We start from the raw sequence: 14,343 nt of genomic DNA on the forward strand, positions 1-14,343 counted from the left end.
ACTGAAAACTATCTGCAGAAACTGTTTTTTATAAGTTGGAAAACAAGAAATCAGAAACACAAATCTTTTTGGGTTCTCTTGAAGTTCTTTGATAGACTTATAAAAACAGTTTCTTGGGTGTTTCTCAACACTACAAGATTTAAGAGTTGTTGGAAATAAACTCTTTCTTGGTGCCATGGTGAGCAAGACATTGTTCACCTCAACACAACTTGTTTGTGTTGAAAGTGCATCCTCACCAAGAAATGCCCTGCTATGTATAAGGTGAGGGAAGCACAACAACTAGGGCGCACAGATTATATTCGGTAAGACTGTAGAATTCAATTGGACTTTTCTAAAAAGGTATGTCTATAAACTTGAGCAAGTTTTATGTTTTTATTACTTGTTTGAGTACTTGTAATGATCCATGTACCTTGCTTATCGTTTATTTCTACCTAACTTGATCTGTGTTTAAAGTTCTTAAATGTTTAGGTTTGAAAACATTAGTTCGGGATGTTTGGACTTCATGGTACACATACCAAGTATGCATAACATCATTAAAAACCAAAATCCAGGGGTTTAAGTTCGCAAACCCCGTCCGCATACTGCTCCAGGATACGAAAATTCGTTTGCAAACCCGTATGCATACTTGACGTCGATATTCGGTAAACTTGTTTTGGCCGTAACTTCATCGTCCGAACTCGGATTAATCTCATGCTTTTTTCACTCTCTTCCTCTTTGGATTCTCTTCAAAATGGAGATGAGAAAACTTGAATTTGGATGAGTTAAGATTGGTATTTATCCTGTATCTTGTTTTTGAGTATTTTGCTCCGTTTCGTTGCACTTGTTACACTTCTCTTGAACTTGGGCACTTGGATTCTTGGAGTACTACTCTTCTAAGCTAATTTGTAGATTCTACAAGATTGTTGTTGGTGAATCACAAAGAAGGAAGTTCAAGAATGGAAAGTAGTACGCAGTGCTATGTAATTCTTGAATGTTCACAATCATCCTTTGTGAACTATGGTGCATAGTCGTTATTGACTTTGTATGTTCTTCTTTGTTAAGAAAATCTTTTTATACGCCTTTAGTAGATATTGTTGGTGTAAATCCATGCGAAAAAGATTGATTCTACCCTATAAGGACAAATCATCTTGTATGTGCATTACGAGTTTGTCTTGATGCCTAGGAAACTTCTTACGAGAATTTATTCTTGTTTTTAAGAAGGATTACTAGAGTTTGGATAGCCATTATTGTGAGTACACATATCTATGTCCAACGTTTTTCATCTTCATGTTTTATATTTATTGGTTTAAATTCTAAAACTATTTGGAGGATGATGTTTTGCAATATTTTTGATTTTGTTATATTGCAACTTGTTATGGGATATTTGTGTTTACGTCCGTGAACTTTGTTGTCCCATATTTTTGTCAAAAGTAAAGTCGTTCATGATCGGTATTCATGTATTGGTTTAAGAATGAATAGACTTTTGACATATACAAAAGTTAAGCCTATATTGTCAACCCTTGATGGAAGATAGGTTAAAATCTTTTCTATCCAAGGATTATTGCTATTGTATATGCTTGTACAAAAGAATGAATCCTTGTGTATTTCATGGTATAGATCTTCATTGATCCATCCTTTTTGTATTACCGTGAGGCTCCGTAATGTGTCTTATGTTGAGCACGATACGACTAAGTTGATTAATTATTTGATTAGCTTGGTTGGTTGTTCCGTAAGATACTTTATGTTGAGCATTTGTGAGCTAATTTAATCATCTTGTTTGTTTATTTAGTTATTGCTCCGTAAGTTCTCTTATGTCGAGCAAAACAAATTATAATTAAATTGATTACATTTGTGATTAGTTTGATTGTGTATTCCAACTAGATTAATCATGGATCTCTTGTAATTAATCTAGTTGAGTTTTCATATATTCCATGAGTTTTTCCTTGTGTTGAGTATATGAACGGCTATCTCAATCATTTTCTAATGGTTATGTTAGTCGTTGCTCAGTAAGTTTACTTATGTTGAGCACAATGAATTAAATTGATCACTTTTGTGGTTAATTTGATTATGTATTCCGATTAGATTATTCATGGGTTTACTTATGAATAACTTGATTGAGTGTTGGATATAAAAATCATTCTCATGGTTTTGGTGTCCAATAAAATCCTTCGTTTCTCTTGAAATTAAGGTCGCTCGTTGTTGTTCCCTTGGGAATGACATCAAATGGGGGAGAGTTCTTTTGAACTTGTGCTTAATGGTCATATCTTGAGGGGTGTGCGGCTGTGGAATTTAGAGGGGTTATCTTGTATCTTTAAACTCCTTGATGAATGATGTTAGCTTCGGCTATATGATTGCATCTAAATAAGATGATGTGTGTTTCTTTCTCTTAGTCATGAAATGTCTCTTACGGAAATTTCATTATGATCCCGTTCTTGTACCTTTGTCAATTTTATTGACAAAAAGGGGGAGAATTAATATGTAGTTCACACTACAAATACATATGGCTTTCAGATCATTGTGTAAGGGGGAGTGGTTTTCATGTGATATGGAGTATTGACTAAGGGGGAGTGATACATATCACCATAGTATTATTGTTGAAGTTGTGATACAATTGGACTTTGACACTGTGTAATAATACTATGACACTGTATAACAATGATCGAGACTGATGCTTTCTCATTGTTATAGCTACGGATCTTCAACAACGGTGATGCTAAACTTACAACCTTTGGGATCATTGGAGTACTTGGAAGTGACGAAGATTTCGAGGAATGTTGAAGATTATACATGTGGAATATGAGCTACTAAAGTTTCATTATCCTTTTTGTATTCCATATGTATTGATAGTTTTGCCACTAAAATTGACAAAGGGTGAGATTGTTAGAGCACTTCTCGGTCAAACTCGCATACGTTGCTATCTCAAGCATGTTTGTCAATGTTAGTGATCAAAACTATAAGTCTTGATTTCTAGTCTCTTATAGCTAAGTCTCGGACTAGGATAGTAAGTGTAGTTGAGCTCAAGGACTTCATGGCGATTCATCATACAAGTAGAAGATCTACTCAAGGAACCGGTGGAACTTCTCGACAAAAAGCTATGTGGAGACTTGAACTTATCTGTCACTCAAAAGTATATCTATTCTATCTCCTACTCTTTGAGAAAAAAGTCGTATGCTATATATATAGACTAGATCATACACATTTGGTATTTCGAGTCGAGTATACCTCGCCTATCTATATCTCGAAATATGTGTTGGTAAGCTTTTCGCTTCGACCAAGTTTATCTTTACCTAGTGACGAAAGTCATGAATGTTTCAATCACTTTGAAAATTTCTTTGACGAGAAATAGTGTAACAACTATATAACGTCCTCTAAGAATGTTTCGATGATTGGAATGAGAGTTTAGATTACATAACCAATGGATTCCTTGAACCGAAGTTTTCGAACTTTGTTGATCAAGAGAACCGGAAGTATGGCAAGTGCCAAGTCCGCAAATTCAGTCGGCGAACTGCCGAAGTTCTCAAACCCGAGAATTTCTGCTAGAGTTGACAAACTACTTGCGTGAGCCAAGTCCGCGAACCCAGTCTGTGAACCAGCGTAGTTCTCGAACCCGAGAATTTTTGTTGGAGTTTGTAAGATTGTTGTGAGGTGATTGATTAATCTAGGCTGTTCTTCGGGAATATAAGACCGGATTATCAATTGGTTCTTGTTCACCTTAATTATTATAAAAACTTTTAGGGTTTTTCTGTGGGAGACAGATTGATCCTTTGATAGACTTGTTTGTGTGAGACAGATTTGTTTATCGTTAAAACCTGCGATTTTGGGTCGTAGGAACTCTTAGTTGTGGGTTAGATCAACTAAGGGAATCAAGTACGCAGTATCCTGCTATGATCAGAGGCGTAGGGAGTACAACTGTACCTTGGATCAGTGGGAGACTGATTGGGTTCAACTATAGTCCAGTCCGAAGTTAGCTTGGAGTAGGCTAGTGTCTGTAGCGGCTTAATACAGTGTGTATTCAATCTGGACTAGGTCCCGGGGTTTTTCTGCATTTGCGGTTTCCTCGTTAACAAAATTCCGGTGTCTGTGTTATTTCTATTTCCGCATTATATTTATTTATATAATTGAAATAATACAGATTGTGCGTTTGAATCAATCAATTGGAAATCTGACCTTTTGTTGTTGATTGATATTGATTGATCCTTGGACATTGGTTTTTGGTACCGTTCAAGTTATTCCTTGTGTTTGATTATAGACTCGCTGATTTCTATTAGCTTGAGTGAATCAAAACAAGAGAGAGATATTAACTCCTTGAGATACTTTTACCTAGATTGAGTCTGACTGTCTAGTTGATTCTCTAGAAAGTATTTCGGAGTTAGTCTATACAGATTGCTAAGAGAAATATTAGGTGGTGTTGTTAGACCTCCGCTTTTTCACGAATGTATACCGACTGACAACGAGTGCAAATAACACTGAGAAGGTTAAAGAAGTTGAGAATCAGATTGAGGAGTGGCATCAATGAGAAGAGGAATTTTACATGCAGAAGTATAGAAGCACTATGTTCAAAGAAGTATATCAAAACACCAAACATTTTCACCAGCAGTCTAATAAGAGGAGAGCTTGGAATCGTATTGAATCTCTAAAAAAGCCAGATGGTAATTGGTGCAGTGGTAGAAATAATCTTGAAGAATTACTAAATTCTCACTTCAGCAAGATCCTGACAATTCAGTATCTGATAATTCACTGTTTGAGCTATTACCAAAGTGCATCTCTGATGCTAGCAGTACAACTCTTACCAGAGTGCCTGATGAATCTGAAATAACTCAAACACTGAAGATGATGCATCCGTGGGAAGCACCAGGGCCTGGCGGATTTCCTCCTGGATTCTTCCAAGCACAGTTATTTATGGTAAAAGCAGATGTTATCAAAAAGGTGCAAAGTTTCTTCAATTCTTGAAGACTATTGAAGAAGATGAACAAGACAAATCTTTGCCTAATTCCAAAATGTAACCTTCCACAGACACTAGCGGACTATCGACTGATAGCTTTGTGCAATTCGACTTATAAATTAATCTCCAAGATCTTAACAACTCGTCTGAAAACACATCTGGGCAAATTTATATCTCTGATGCAGGCACCCTACTTCCAGGGAGACAAATAAGTGATAATATCACTTTAGCAAGAATTAGTTCATTGAAGAGGAAAAAAACTTAGAAAGGTTACATGGCTATGAAGGTCGACATGTCAAAGGCGTTTGATCGTGTTGAGTGGTCTTTCTTAGATAATATTATGAAGCAACTTGCGTTTAACGAGAAATGGTGCAGTCTTGTTCAGGAATGTATCGCCATAACTAAAATACAAGTTTTGTTGAATGGCTCAGCATGCCAGGCTTTTAAACCATCTCGGGGCATACGTTAGGGAGATCCGATCTCACCATACTTATTCTTACTGACTATGGAAGTATTTACTCAATCTCTAGATAAAGCTGAATAGAGAAAAGTTCAAAGGCATTAAGATTGCAAAAAACGCTCCTCAAGTGACCCATTTACTGTTTGCAGATGACTGACTGCTTTTTATTAAAGCATACATTCAGAATGCAAACAATTTACTAGATATCATCGATACCTTCAGTGTATCTTCAAGTCAACAAATAAAATTCCCAAAATCTGTTGTTTACTTCTCCAAGCATATTCACTTAAGGCATATCAGGTTACCACTTAGAAGGCTGAAGATGAAAAAGATGAATTCAAATGAGAAGTATCTGGGAATCCCGTTGTTCCTCAACATAATGAAGACTATCTCATTCTCTAATCTGATTGATAACATGAAAAGAATGTTGACCAGGTGGAAAGGAAAGTTTATTAATCAAGCAGGCATATAAATTTTGGTCAAGACAGTGCTGAACACTATGCCTTCTCTCACAGTATGAGCATATTCAAGATCCCTAAAGAAACAATTAAGGAGATGGATAAAACTCAGCGCAGATTTTGGTGGAACAAACATGACAGCAAAGGACTCTACATTACATCCTGGCAGCAGATTAATAAAAATAAATCTTCAGGTGGATTAGGTTTTAGAGATTTGCAGTGCTTCAATCAGGCTTTACTAGCTAAAACTGCATGGAGACTTTGTCAATCTACAAAACCTTTATGGCTAAGGCTCTGAAAGAAAGATACTTCCCTCACAGCTCGACTTTACATAGTAATAAAAATTGCACTTGGGAGTGGCAAAATATTCATGGAATGATGAAGTTTATTCAGAAATACATTTTGGATTGTTGGGAATGGAGATAATGTACTAATCTGGCAAGATAATTGGATACCGGGAATGCAGAATCCACCGATTTCGGTTGTCAATATAGAAGAGATATCATACTACAACAAAGTTTCTGACCTTAATTGATCAAGACACGAGAATGTGGAAGGAAACTGTCATACATCTTCAATTCTGATGATGCACAAAAAATCTTGAATATGAGAATTCCAATAAATACTGCAGACATGCTGGTATGGACTCTCACAAGGAATGGAGTTTATACAGTTAAATCAGCAGACACAAAGTTGGTGGAACTTAAAGAGAATGCTACTACGAATGAAGATCCAAGTATGGCAAAGTTTAGGAAGCAATTATGGGGTATAAAAATCTGCCACGAGTTAAACACTTCTCTTGGAAGTGCATGATAGACATGTTCCAACAAATGAAAGATTGGCAAGGATAATGGGATACACTGGTGAGGCGTGCAAGACGTGTGGCCAATGTATTGAAACCACAAGGCACATACTATGTGAATGCCCATTCTCAAGAGCAGTTTGGACTTTTATACCTAGCGCAAGAAGAAGTATGCAAAACTCCAGCATCAATATACTAGAATGGATTAAAAGATGGTTTACAAATGGACTGAACAGTTTAAATGAGGATTGGATAGTTAAAATGGCAAACCCATTTGGGAGATTTGGAAGGCTCTATGTGGATGTGTTTTTGACAATATCAAACCTGATCTAGTTGTTGTTATACGCGGTGTGCATTTCTTGAATGCCTCTACTGGCAGCATCATGCTACAGACTCACTGCAATAACACTGCAGTTACTTCTGCACATATACCCCATAACACTTAAGACACCATTAGTACATCCATTTTATTCGATCGGCTGTGATGCTTCTTTTAAGAAACTAAATAACATTACAGAGTCTGGATATTGACTAATATTACGTGATTTTGCAGAAGGATTTGTCCAGGGGAAAAGCCACCATGCAGGTGGACACTTAACGACAGAGGAAGCAGAGTGCAATGGATTGGTGCAAGCCATGCGTTGGGCTGAATTGGGACTTCAACATGTTATCTTCGAGAAGGATGCTAAATCTGTAGTAGAAGCAGCAAATGGAGATTTCATGAAGGTGGTTCGGTAGGAAATTCAATAAGCCAACAGATAAATTAGCTAGGCATGCTAGGATTTTCAAAGGTGTGGATTAATCACCCTCCAAGTTTTATTGTTGGTGCAATATCAGAGGATGCAAACAATGTCAGTTCTTCTATTTAAGTAATTTAATTCTATTTGCATCAAAAAAAAAGTTGAAGAACATAACAATTTGGCATCAGACCCCGAAACAAAGTATTTAAATTCAGAGAAAAATACTCCCTCCATATCAAGAGATAAGTGACACTTTTTCTATTTAACCTATTTTTAGGCAAAAAATGAAAAGTAAAAATATAATGTTTCTTGAGACGGAGGTAGATTTCCAAACTAACTTTTGAAGCTTCGATTTAATCAAAAAGCTACTTCTTATGTGGGTACCCAAACACCCCATCAGCTCCCTCACCAGAAATGTCTACCAATTGCAATGCCTAGTTTCTCCGGCGTTCATTTCGCAAGTCGTTCTTGTCCTTGCTGCTAATTGCCCAGGACATGAAGCTTGTCCTTTAAAGTCGTTCAAGCTGCAACATTGGTTTTCAGGAATTGGGGGTCTGACGAGTAAAGAGTAGTGTTAACTAGTCTTCAAGTTGTTTATGTATCTGATTTATATGAGACTATGGAGATCAATTTGCTTTGGGTCAATCCTAGTTCACAGTTTCCTCACCAACGTTCTGAATTTAACATATATAATGAATGACACCAAAATAATAATCAATTCTCTAGTCAATAAAACTACAATTGAATTACTGTACAGCATGAACACTTTCATATACATATATAATATGGTAAATGAATATGGCTCTTTACAAGGGACTTTTTTCATATGTATAGATATTTAACACATATATATAGCTAACACTTATATATAGCTACCTTACACGATTCACATTGGACGATGAAGACGACGAAGACGACGAAGTCGAAGAATGAGAAGCAGCCAGGAGAGCAGCTCCAATGCCAGATCCATCTTCTGAGACCCTCAAAATAACATGTTGGGCAACTTCTTCTCCTAAAATCTCTGTCATGGCTTCGTTCAAATGTTCTCTGAACATAGTATAACTTAAATATAAACCTCCTTCAATTGCCACAACTGTTCGTCTCATTTTGGTAGACGATGATTCAACTCCACTCTTCATTCTTCCACTTGATATTCCTCCACTACCATCCCTTCCAATCTTCTTCAAGATCCCTACTATACCGGCAGCTGCTAATCGTGCTGCTCTGCGTGTCACTACATCGCATACTCTCACAACAACCCTTCTGACCTTCAAAGGGACATCAGAGATCTACAACAACAACAAAACATCCGATAATTGCTTTTGAAAAAAGAAATTCAGTAGAAAAAACATCAAGTGGTGAAATATATTTGTACCTGTAGTGTGTCATTAAGGATTCTGGCCACTTCTCTTAAGTCTGGAGAGTCATCCTCATGCATAGCGGCCATTAATGGAGTCCTAAATCATATGACGACAATGTAATTATAATTACAAGAATCACTACGCAAATGTATATTATTTTGCCTTAGCTTTATTTTAGTTTCATGTTCAAAGGAAAAACTAAAACTTACAGGTCGTGGAACTATTTATGATATACTTATCATAGTATATTCGAAACTGTGATGGTAGCTGAAAATAATTAAGCTACAATCATGCCAACTTGGTCCTTGTTCCACATGTCAATGACCAGAAGTAGCAAAATGAATATCTTTCATAGATATTAATAGTCCATTCGAGAAAATCTAAGAGATTGTTCATTTAAGACATTAAAATATTAAATAGACTGGAAGAGTGGAAGAACCGTAAGAATGAGACCACATAAGAAAATTTGAGTAGAACATGAACAACAGGTAAAGTTTGGAATACCAAAGTGTCAACTAGTTCTTCTTAGACCACAACACTGACACCTCAAAGAAGGTAGTTCTTTAAAATTACAGGAAACAAAAGGAAATAAGGGATCCTAAACAGAGTGAAGAGGTGCAACAGCAGCATCACAAAGATAAAACTAATAGGGAAACGTTTAGGCAAGATTGGTTAAAAATGGATGCTCCTTATTTGATAAGCATCAGAACAAGCAGTATACATATACAACATAAGGAGCGGTATCAAAAAGGTGAAAATTAATAAGATGATGGGTTAAACACAAGCAGACATGTGGTTTTATCTTCATCAATGCTAATGGGGACAAAAGACGCGGTTAAAAATAAAGGAAAGTAATAATTTCTGCCTAATCATACATGATACAGTGTATATGCGGGATGAACCCTCATAGGTTTGTAGACCTATGATAAATAGCTAAATGTTTTCTTAACAATGCATATTGCATGGATGGATGTCTTTTTAAAAAGTTATGACTCAAACAAACAATCTCAAGTTTTCAACATTAAGGTATGTGATATTCATTAGGATTATTACAGATGAAAAATGTAAAGATAGGATATATACTGTACAAGAAACACACCTCAGTATAAAGGGCACCGACAGGCTAGAAGGAAGCTCTCCAAATATATCCGACTCCTGTGCCATTCTAAGAAGTACCCTCCTTACAATGTCACCCAGATACATTCCTGAAATCATCTTCTCGAAACCCTGATGCAGGAAATCAAGTTCCAATAATTATCAATCAACCAACGAAAAACTGTGCATAAGCAACCAATAATCTATTGGGGACAGCTTCTTGCCTGATCATACGGGTTAGGACTCTCTGCATCTACATCATTATCGTATGAAGTTTTTGGCAGATGAGACGACCAGAAATTACCCCACTCCATGTTCACTACCTAAAGAACCAAAGCGCAACATATAAACTATGCAAACTATAACACATTCTCTAAGAAAGTAGACAGTGAGTTATATCCCAGAGATCACAAAAAAAGATACCATGCCTCCTGAATTTGTAAGAAGGCCTTGAGACTTGATTATTGCATCTGTTCGCTCCACATAGCAAGCATTCGTTCCGGTTCCAATTATCACTGCTGCTACAGTGTCTTCGTCGTGAAAATGTCCAAGAGCTAATGTTCCTACAGTATCATTCACCTGCTTAGAGAGAGAAACATATTTTGCTCTAGTAAGTATAACAGTAGCATCAATTCAAAATATAGATAGATGAACATGTGCAGGCCTCATTAAAAAGCTATAAAAGGAAACGGTAAGTACACACTTGAGTACTTAACCATGAAAAGAAGCATCAGAGAAAACATCCTAAGCACTACCACAGGACCAACTAAAGAACTCCAAGTTACTGGCCTATTTCAGTGGAGCTGCACTATAAATATCCAGCCATGATAGCCTATGAGAGCTAATATTGATCATGATGACCAATTTTAAATTGCCTAAAAGTTTTTGCACAGGAGTTTCAAACAACTTTAAAGATGTATTGTCTAAGAGTCATTCTCTCAAGCATAGAGGAAAGGTGACGCCAATATAAACCAACTCTTGCTGCGACGAAGCCAGTGTAATGTGACTATTTGGCGGAGTAAGTTCAAGCCTTATCAAGAGGTTAATCCTCTTTAAGATCCTTCCATCTTTTACAAGCTCGTAGAAGTAGATCTTTCATGAGCTTGACATATGTGCATAATTGATGCCCATACAGAAAAGTGCAGCAACTAAGACGTAAATGATCAATAAGCATTTTTATAAAGCAGAAGCACTTCAACCATTTGAAGGAAAGGCTCACCAATGTTGCTACTCTAATATCCAATCCTATTTTGACCAGAGACTCTTCTAAACATGCGGTCACATCTTTTCCAACCTGAAAATAAAAATAGAAAACATGCACACGATAAATGATAAATCAAGTGTATCCAGTGATTTAAAGGAACATTTAATGAGTATCTAAAGGAAGAACATCATCCCACTTACGAGGTCTTTAATGGAAAATCCTTTAGTCCACTTCACAAGGTAACCTGAATTAGCAGACGTCTGTCTCACTGGGAAAGAGAACGTAAATCCAAGCTGCCTCCTTTCATTAGGTGGGAGATCAAAACCATTGCCTTCTTTTTCAATAAACTGATTTAATGTATCAGCAATGAAATCAAAGAGATCCTGCATTCAACAAACGTGTCAACAACATTACCGCCACATCTAAGGACAGCAGATACATTTGTACGAAGCAAATTCAGATTAGAGGCATACAAGATACCTCACTTGTACTGGTCATCAAAGACGGGGGAATGGGTTGCCTTTCAACTTCATGTCCCAAGATCCCAGAACCTTCCCCCCCAAGCTGCACCCGCAATACTCTAAAATTAGTACCCCCGAGATGAAGGGCATAATAAGTTCCTTTCTCGTTCCTGAACAGAAAATTTTCAGAATTTCAGCAATGTTGCATTAGCAAAAAGCTAAAATATAGTATCCTAGAACCACAATAGCTAAAGAGAAACACTGAAAACAGCACAGCGTGGAAGAAAACTTAAGAACGGATATCATGTCAACTCAATATATAAATACAAAAACCAAAACAAGAAGCTGCATCCGGTACAAAAAGAAAATTAGAAAGGAAATTGTCAACAGAAAATGTCAAGATATCAAAGAAAGAAAGTAAATATTTGAAAAGTAAACTAATTATCTAATAAGTATCCATAGTGATTAAGCAAGCTGAAAAACAAAGCAACACCAAGATAATCCAGAAAATATGTAACATTGCAAGACATTATCAACCAAAGGATAAAAGATGATGAGACAAGTTAATCAAATCAACCAATAATGTCACAACACCTTAATTCCCAACTCAGATAAGAAAACAAGTCATGAAATTTCTGGCATTGAGTCAGTCATAGTCGAAAAGCTCCTGATTTTACACAAAAAAACTGAATCAATAACCCAATAGCTTAAACAAACTGCTAAAATTGGTTCCACTTTCACACTAATCAGATGCAGCTTTGTTGAGAAAACATCAAGATTTCCAACAAAATCTGAGTCTTAAACTAAAAAATTAGAAATTGCCCTCTCAGAATCAAAAGAAACTTACACATTAGTTTTTCTAACAATGAATCAAAGCCCAACACTCATTATCTATTCAGAACTTGAAATCCAACCAAAAAAAACTCAAATTTTCCATAAAAGTTGAAAATTTTAGAGTTAAAAGTGTTACCCATGAGGAAGATTATCAATGAAAGTGAGAAGCATTTTCAATTTACTGCCACCTTCAGATGCTAAACCTGCGTGCATCTCAACAGCCATAGCATCAACAACTTGTCTTAATCTTGATATAGAAGTTGAACATCCATCTTCAAATTCTTTCAGTACACCCACCATTCGATTCCACTTTCTTCTACTTTTCACTCTTTTACTTACAATAATTGCTGCGATCGCACAAGTAGCTACAGCACAACTCACTGCTAAACCAAACCCTAGTTTCCCCATCCAAAACCCACTTTTCCTTTCTGCTTCTCTCACCACTCAACCCATCAAAATCCCACAAAAAAGAGAAAATTTCTTCAGTATTCCCAAGTATATACTCTTCTTTCCTTCTATACACTGAACAGTTTCTCTTCAGTAGCAAATCAAAGGGTTTCTTTTTACAGCAATAATCCTCCGTTTTTTGAATAAAGACAAAGTGTTCGATGAAACACCAAAAAGAATTGTAATTACAGAGAGAGAGAAGGAAGAGGGAAGAAGAAGAAAGGAAGTTCCCTTGCTTATTAGTCTCTTTAAATTAAGAGTGTGTCTCGAAAGTCGAAAAGCAAACTGATGATGTTTACGTAATTTTTTTTAGTGAATGACTGATTTGCCTTTACTTAAATTTGGTATTTCCAGATTTGTTTCTTTCTTTTTCTTCAGAATTTCTTTCAATTCTCATTCCCTTAAAAGTTGGAAAAATTAATTTATGAAACAAAAGAAAATAAATTGACTTGTGTTTTCTTTCTTGGTTCTTGAATATTGACATTCAAATTCAAAGATATTTACATAATTCAACCCACTAGTTGAATGTAGTCAACTTATTTATGACAAATCTACTGTTTTTATTATGACATTCTGTCTGCTTGTGATGAAACTCAGCTCCCTGATTAACAAGATTAAGAATGAGATTAAGAAACAATTAATGATCAAAACCTTTCCACGAGTTTACTCCGTAGTCCTTTTAGTTTTAGTAGGAAAAAAATTAAGGGAAGATTGTTGGTAGGGTAAAAGTGGGATATAAGAATTAGTCCTAGGCACAACAAGTATTCTCAGAAATAAAAATAAGTCATTTGGGAAGTATCTTCTTTTTTTTCCCTTATTATACTCATAACCATCTCTTTCTTTCTTCCAAAATTATACGTACCTACAAAAAATGATCTCATTTTGAAAAGTATTATTCCATCATCTACTGCTTTGAAAATCAACAAATTTTCAACTGTTAAAATTAAGATTGGTAAATGGTGAGTTTTGGTATTTCAGAATGTGTACGTTTTTGTGGGTACAATATGTAGAGCTTTGCGAAACGAGCATATCTCCAAAATATTAGCTTCAAATACGCTATCGTTTAAATTTTATTAGGAAAAAAGTCCCGCAAAGTTTGGGATGGTGTGAAAAATAAGAGTATGGGGATCCTTCCTTAAAAAACTAAAATAAATAAATTATATATATATATACATATGAATGTATGTATATTTACACCGTAACAGCTAACGGATATCAAGTTTTTTACGAAGAGGGAGGTTTCATTCACATTTTCTATCTCACACTCTAGACATTATGCTCTTTCATAAAAACTAAACGGCAATGACTTAGATGCTAACTTTTTATAGATACGCTTCATTCATGAATATCTACGTTTCTACCAAAAATGAGCACATTCTGAAATATCAAACCTCATTATTTACTAATCTTAATTCCAACAGTTGAAAATTCGTTGATATCAATGGTTGATTTAGAAGTAATAAATTGTAATGTGATATGTTTCAGAATGCACTCATTTTTTGTATGTATGTATGTATGTATGTGGAGCATTATAAAAGGAATATATCTCCGGAATATTAG

The 14,343-nt window shown here is 35.8% G+C and overlaps 1 protein-coding gene across 1 annotated transcript; it reads right to left on the reverse strand.

The window, feature by feature from the left end:
* Positions 1-8,089: 8,089 nt before the first annotated feature.
* LOC113313409 (hexokinase-3-like) lies at positions 8,090-13,016 on the reverse strand. The gene is made up of 9 exons (XM_026562175.1): positions 12,473-13,016; positions 11,522-11,672; positions 11,242-11,424; positions 11,057-11,131; positions 10,261-10,416; positions 10,062-10,160; positions 9,842-9,969; positions 8,757-8,838; positions 8,090-8,670 (listed from the first exon to the last, which is right to left on the reverse strand). Exons 1-9 carry the CDS (start codon positions 12,742-12,744, stop codon positions 8,254-8,256), a joined length of 1,563 nt encoding a protein of 520 aa, XP_026417960.1. The 5' UTR covers positions 12,745-13,016; the 3' UTR covers positions 8,090-8,253.
* Positions 13,017-14,343: the final 1,327 nt, after the last annotated feature.

This window comes from Papaver somniferum, chromosome 9 (genome assembly GCF_003573695.1).
Source record: "Papaver somniferum cultivar HN1 chromosome 9, ASM357369v1, whole genome shotgun sequence".
Lineage (NCBI taxonomy): Eukaryota > Viridiplantae > Streptophyta > Magnoliopsida > Ranunculales > Papaveraceae > Papaver > Papaver somniferum.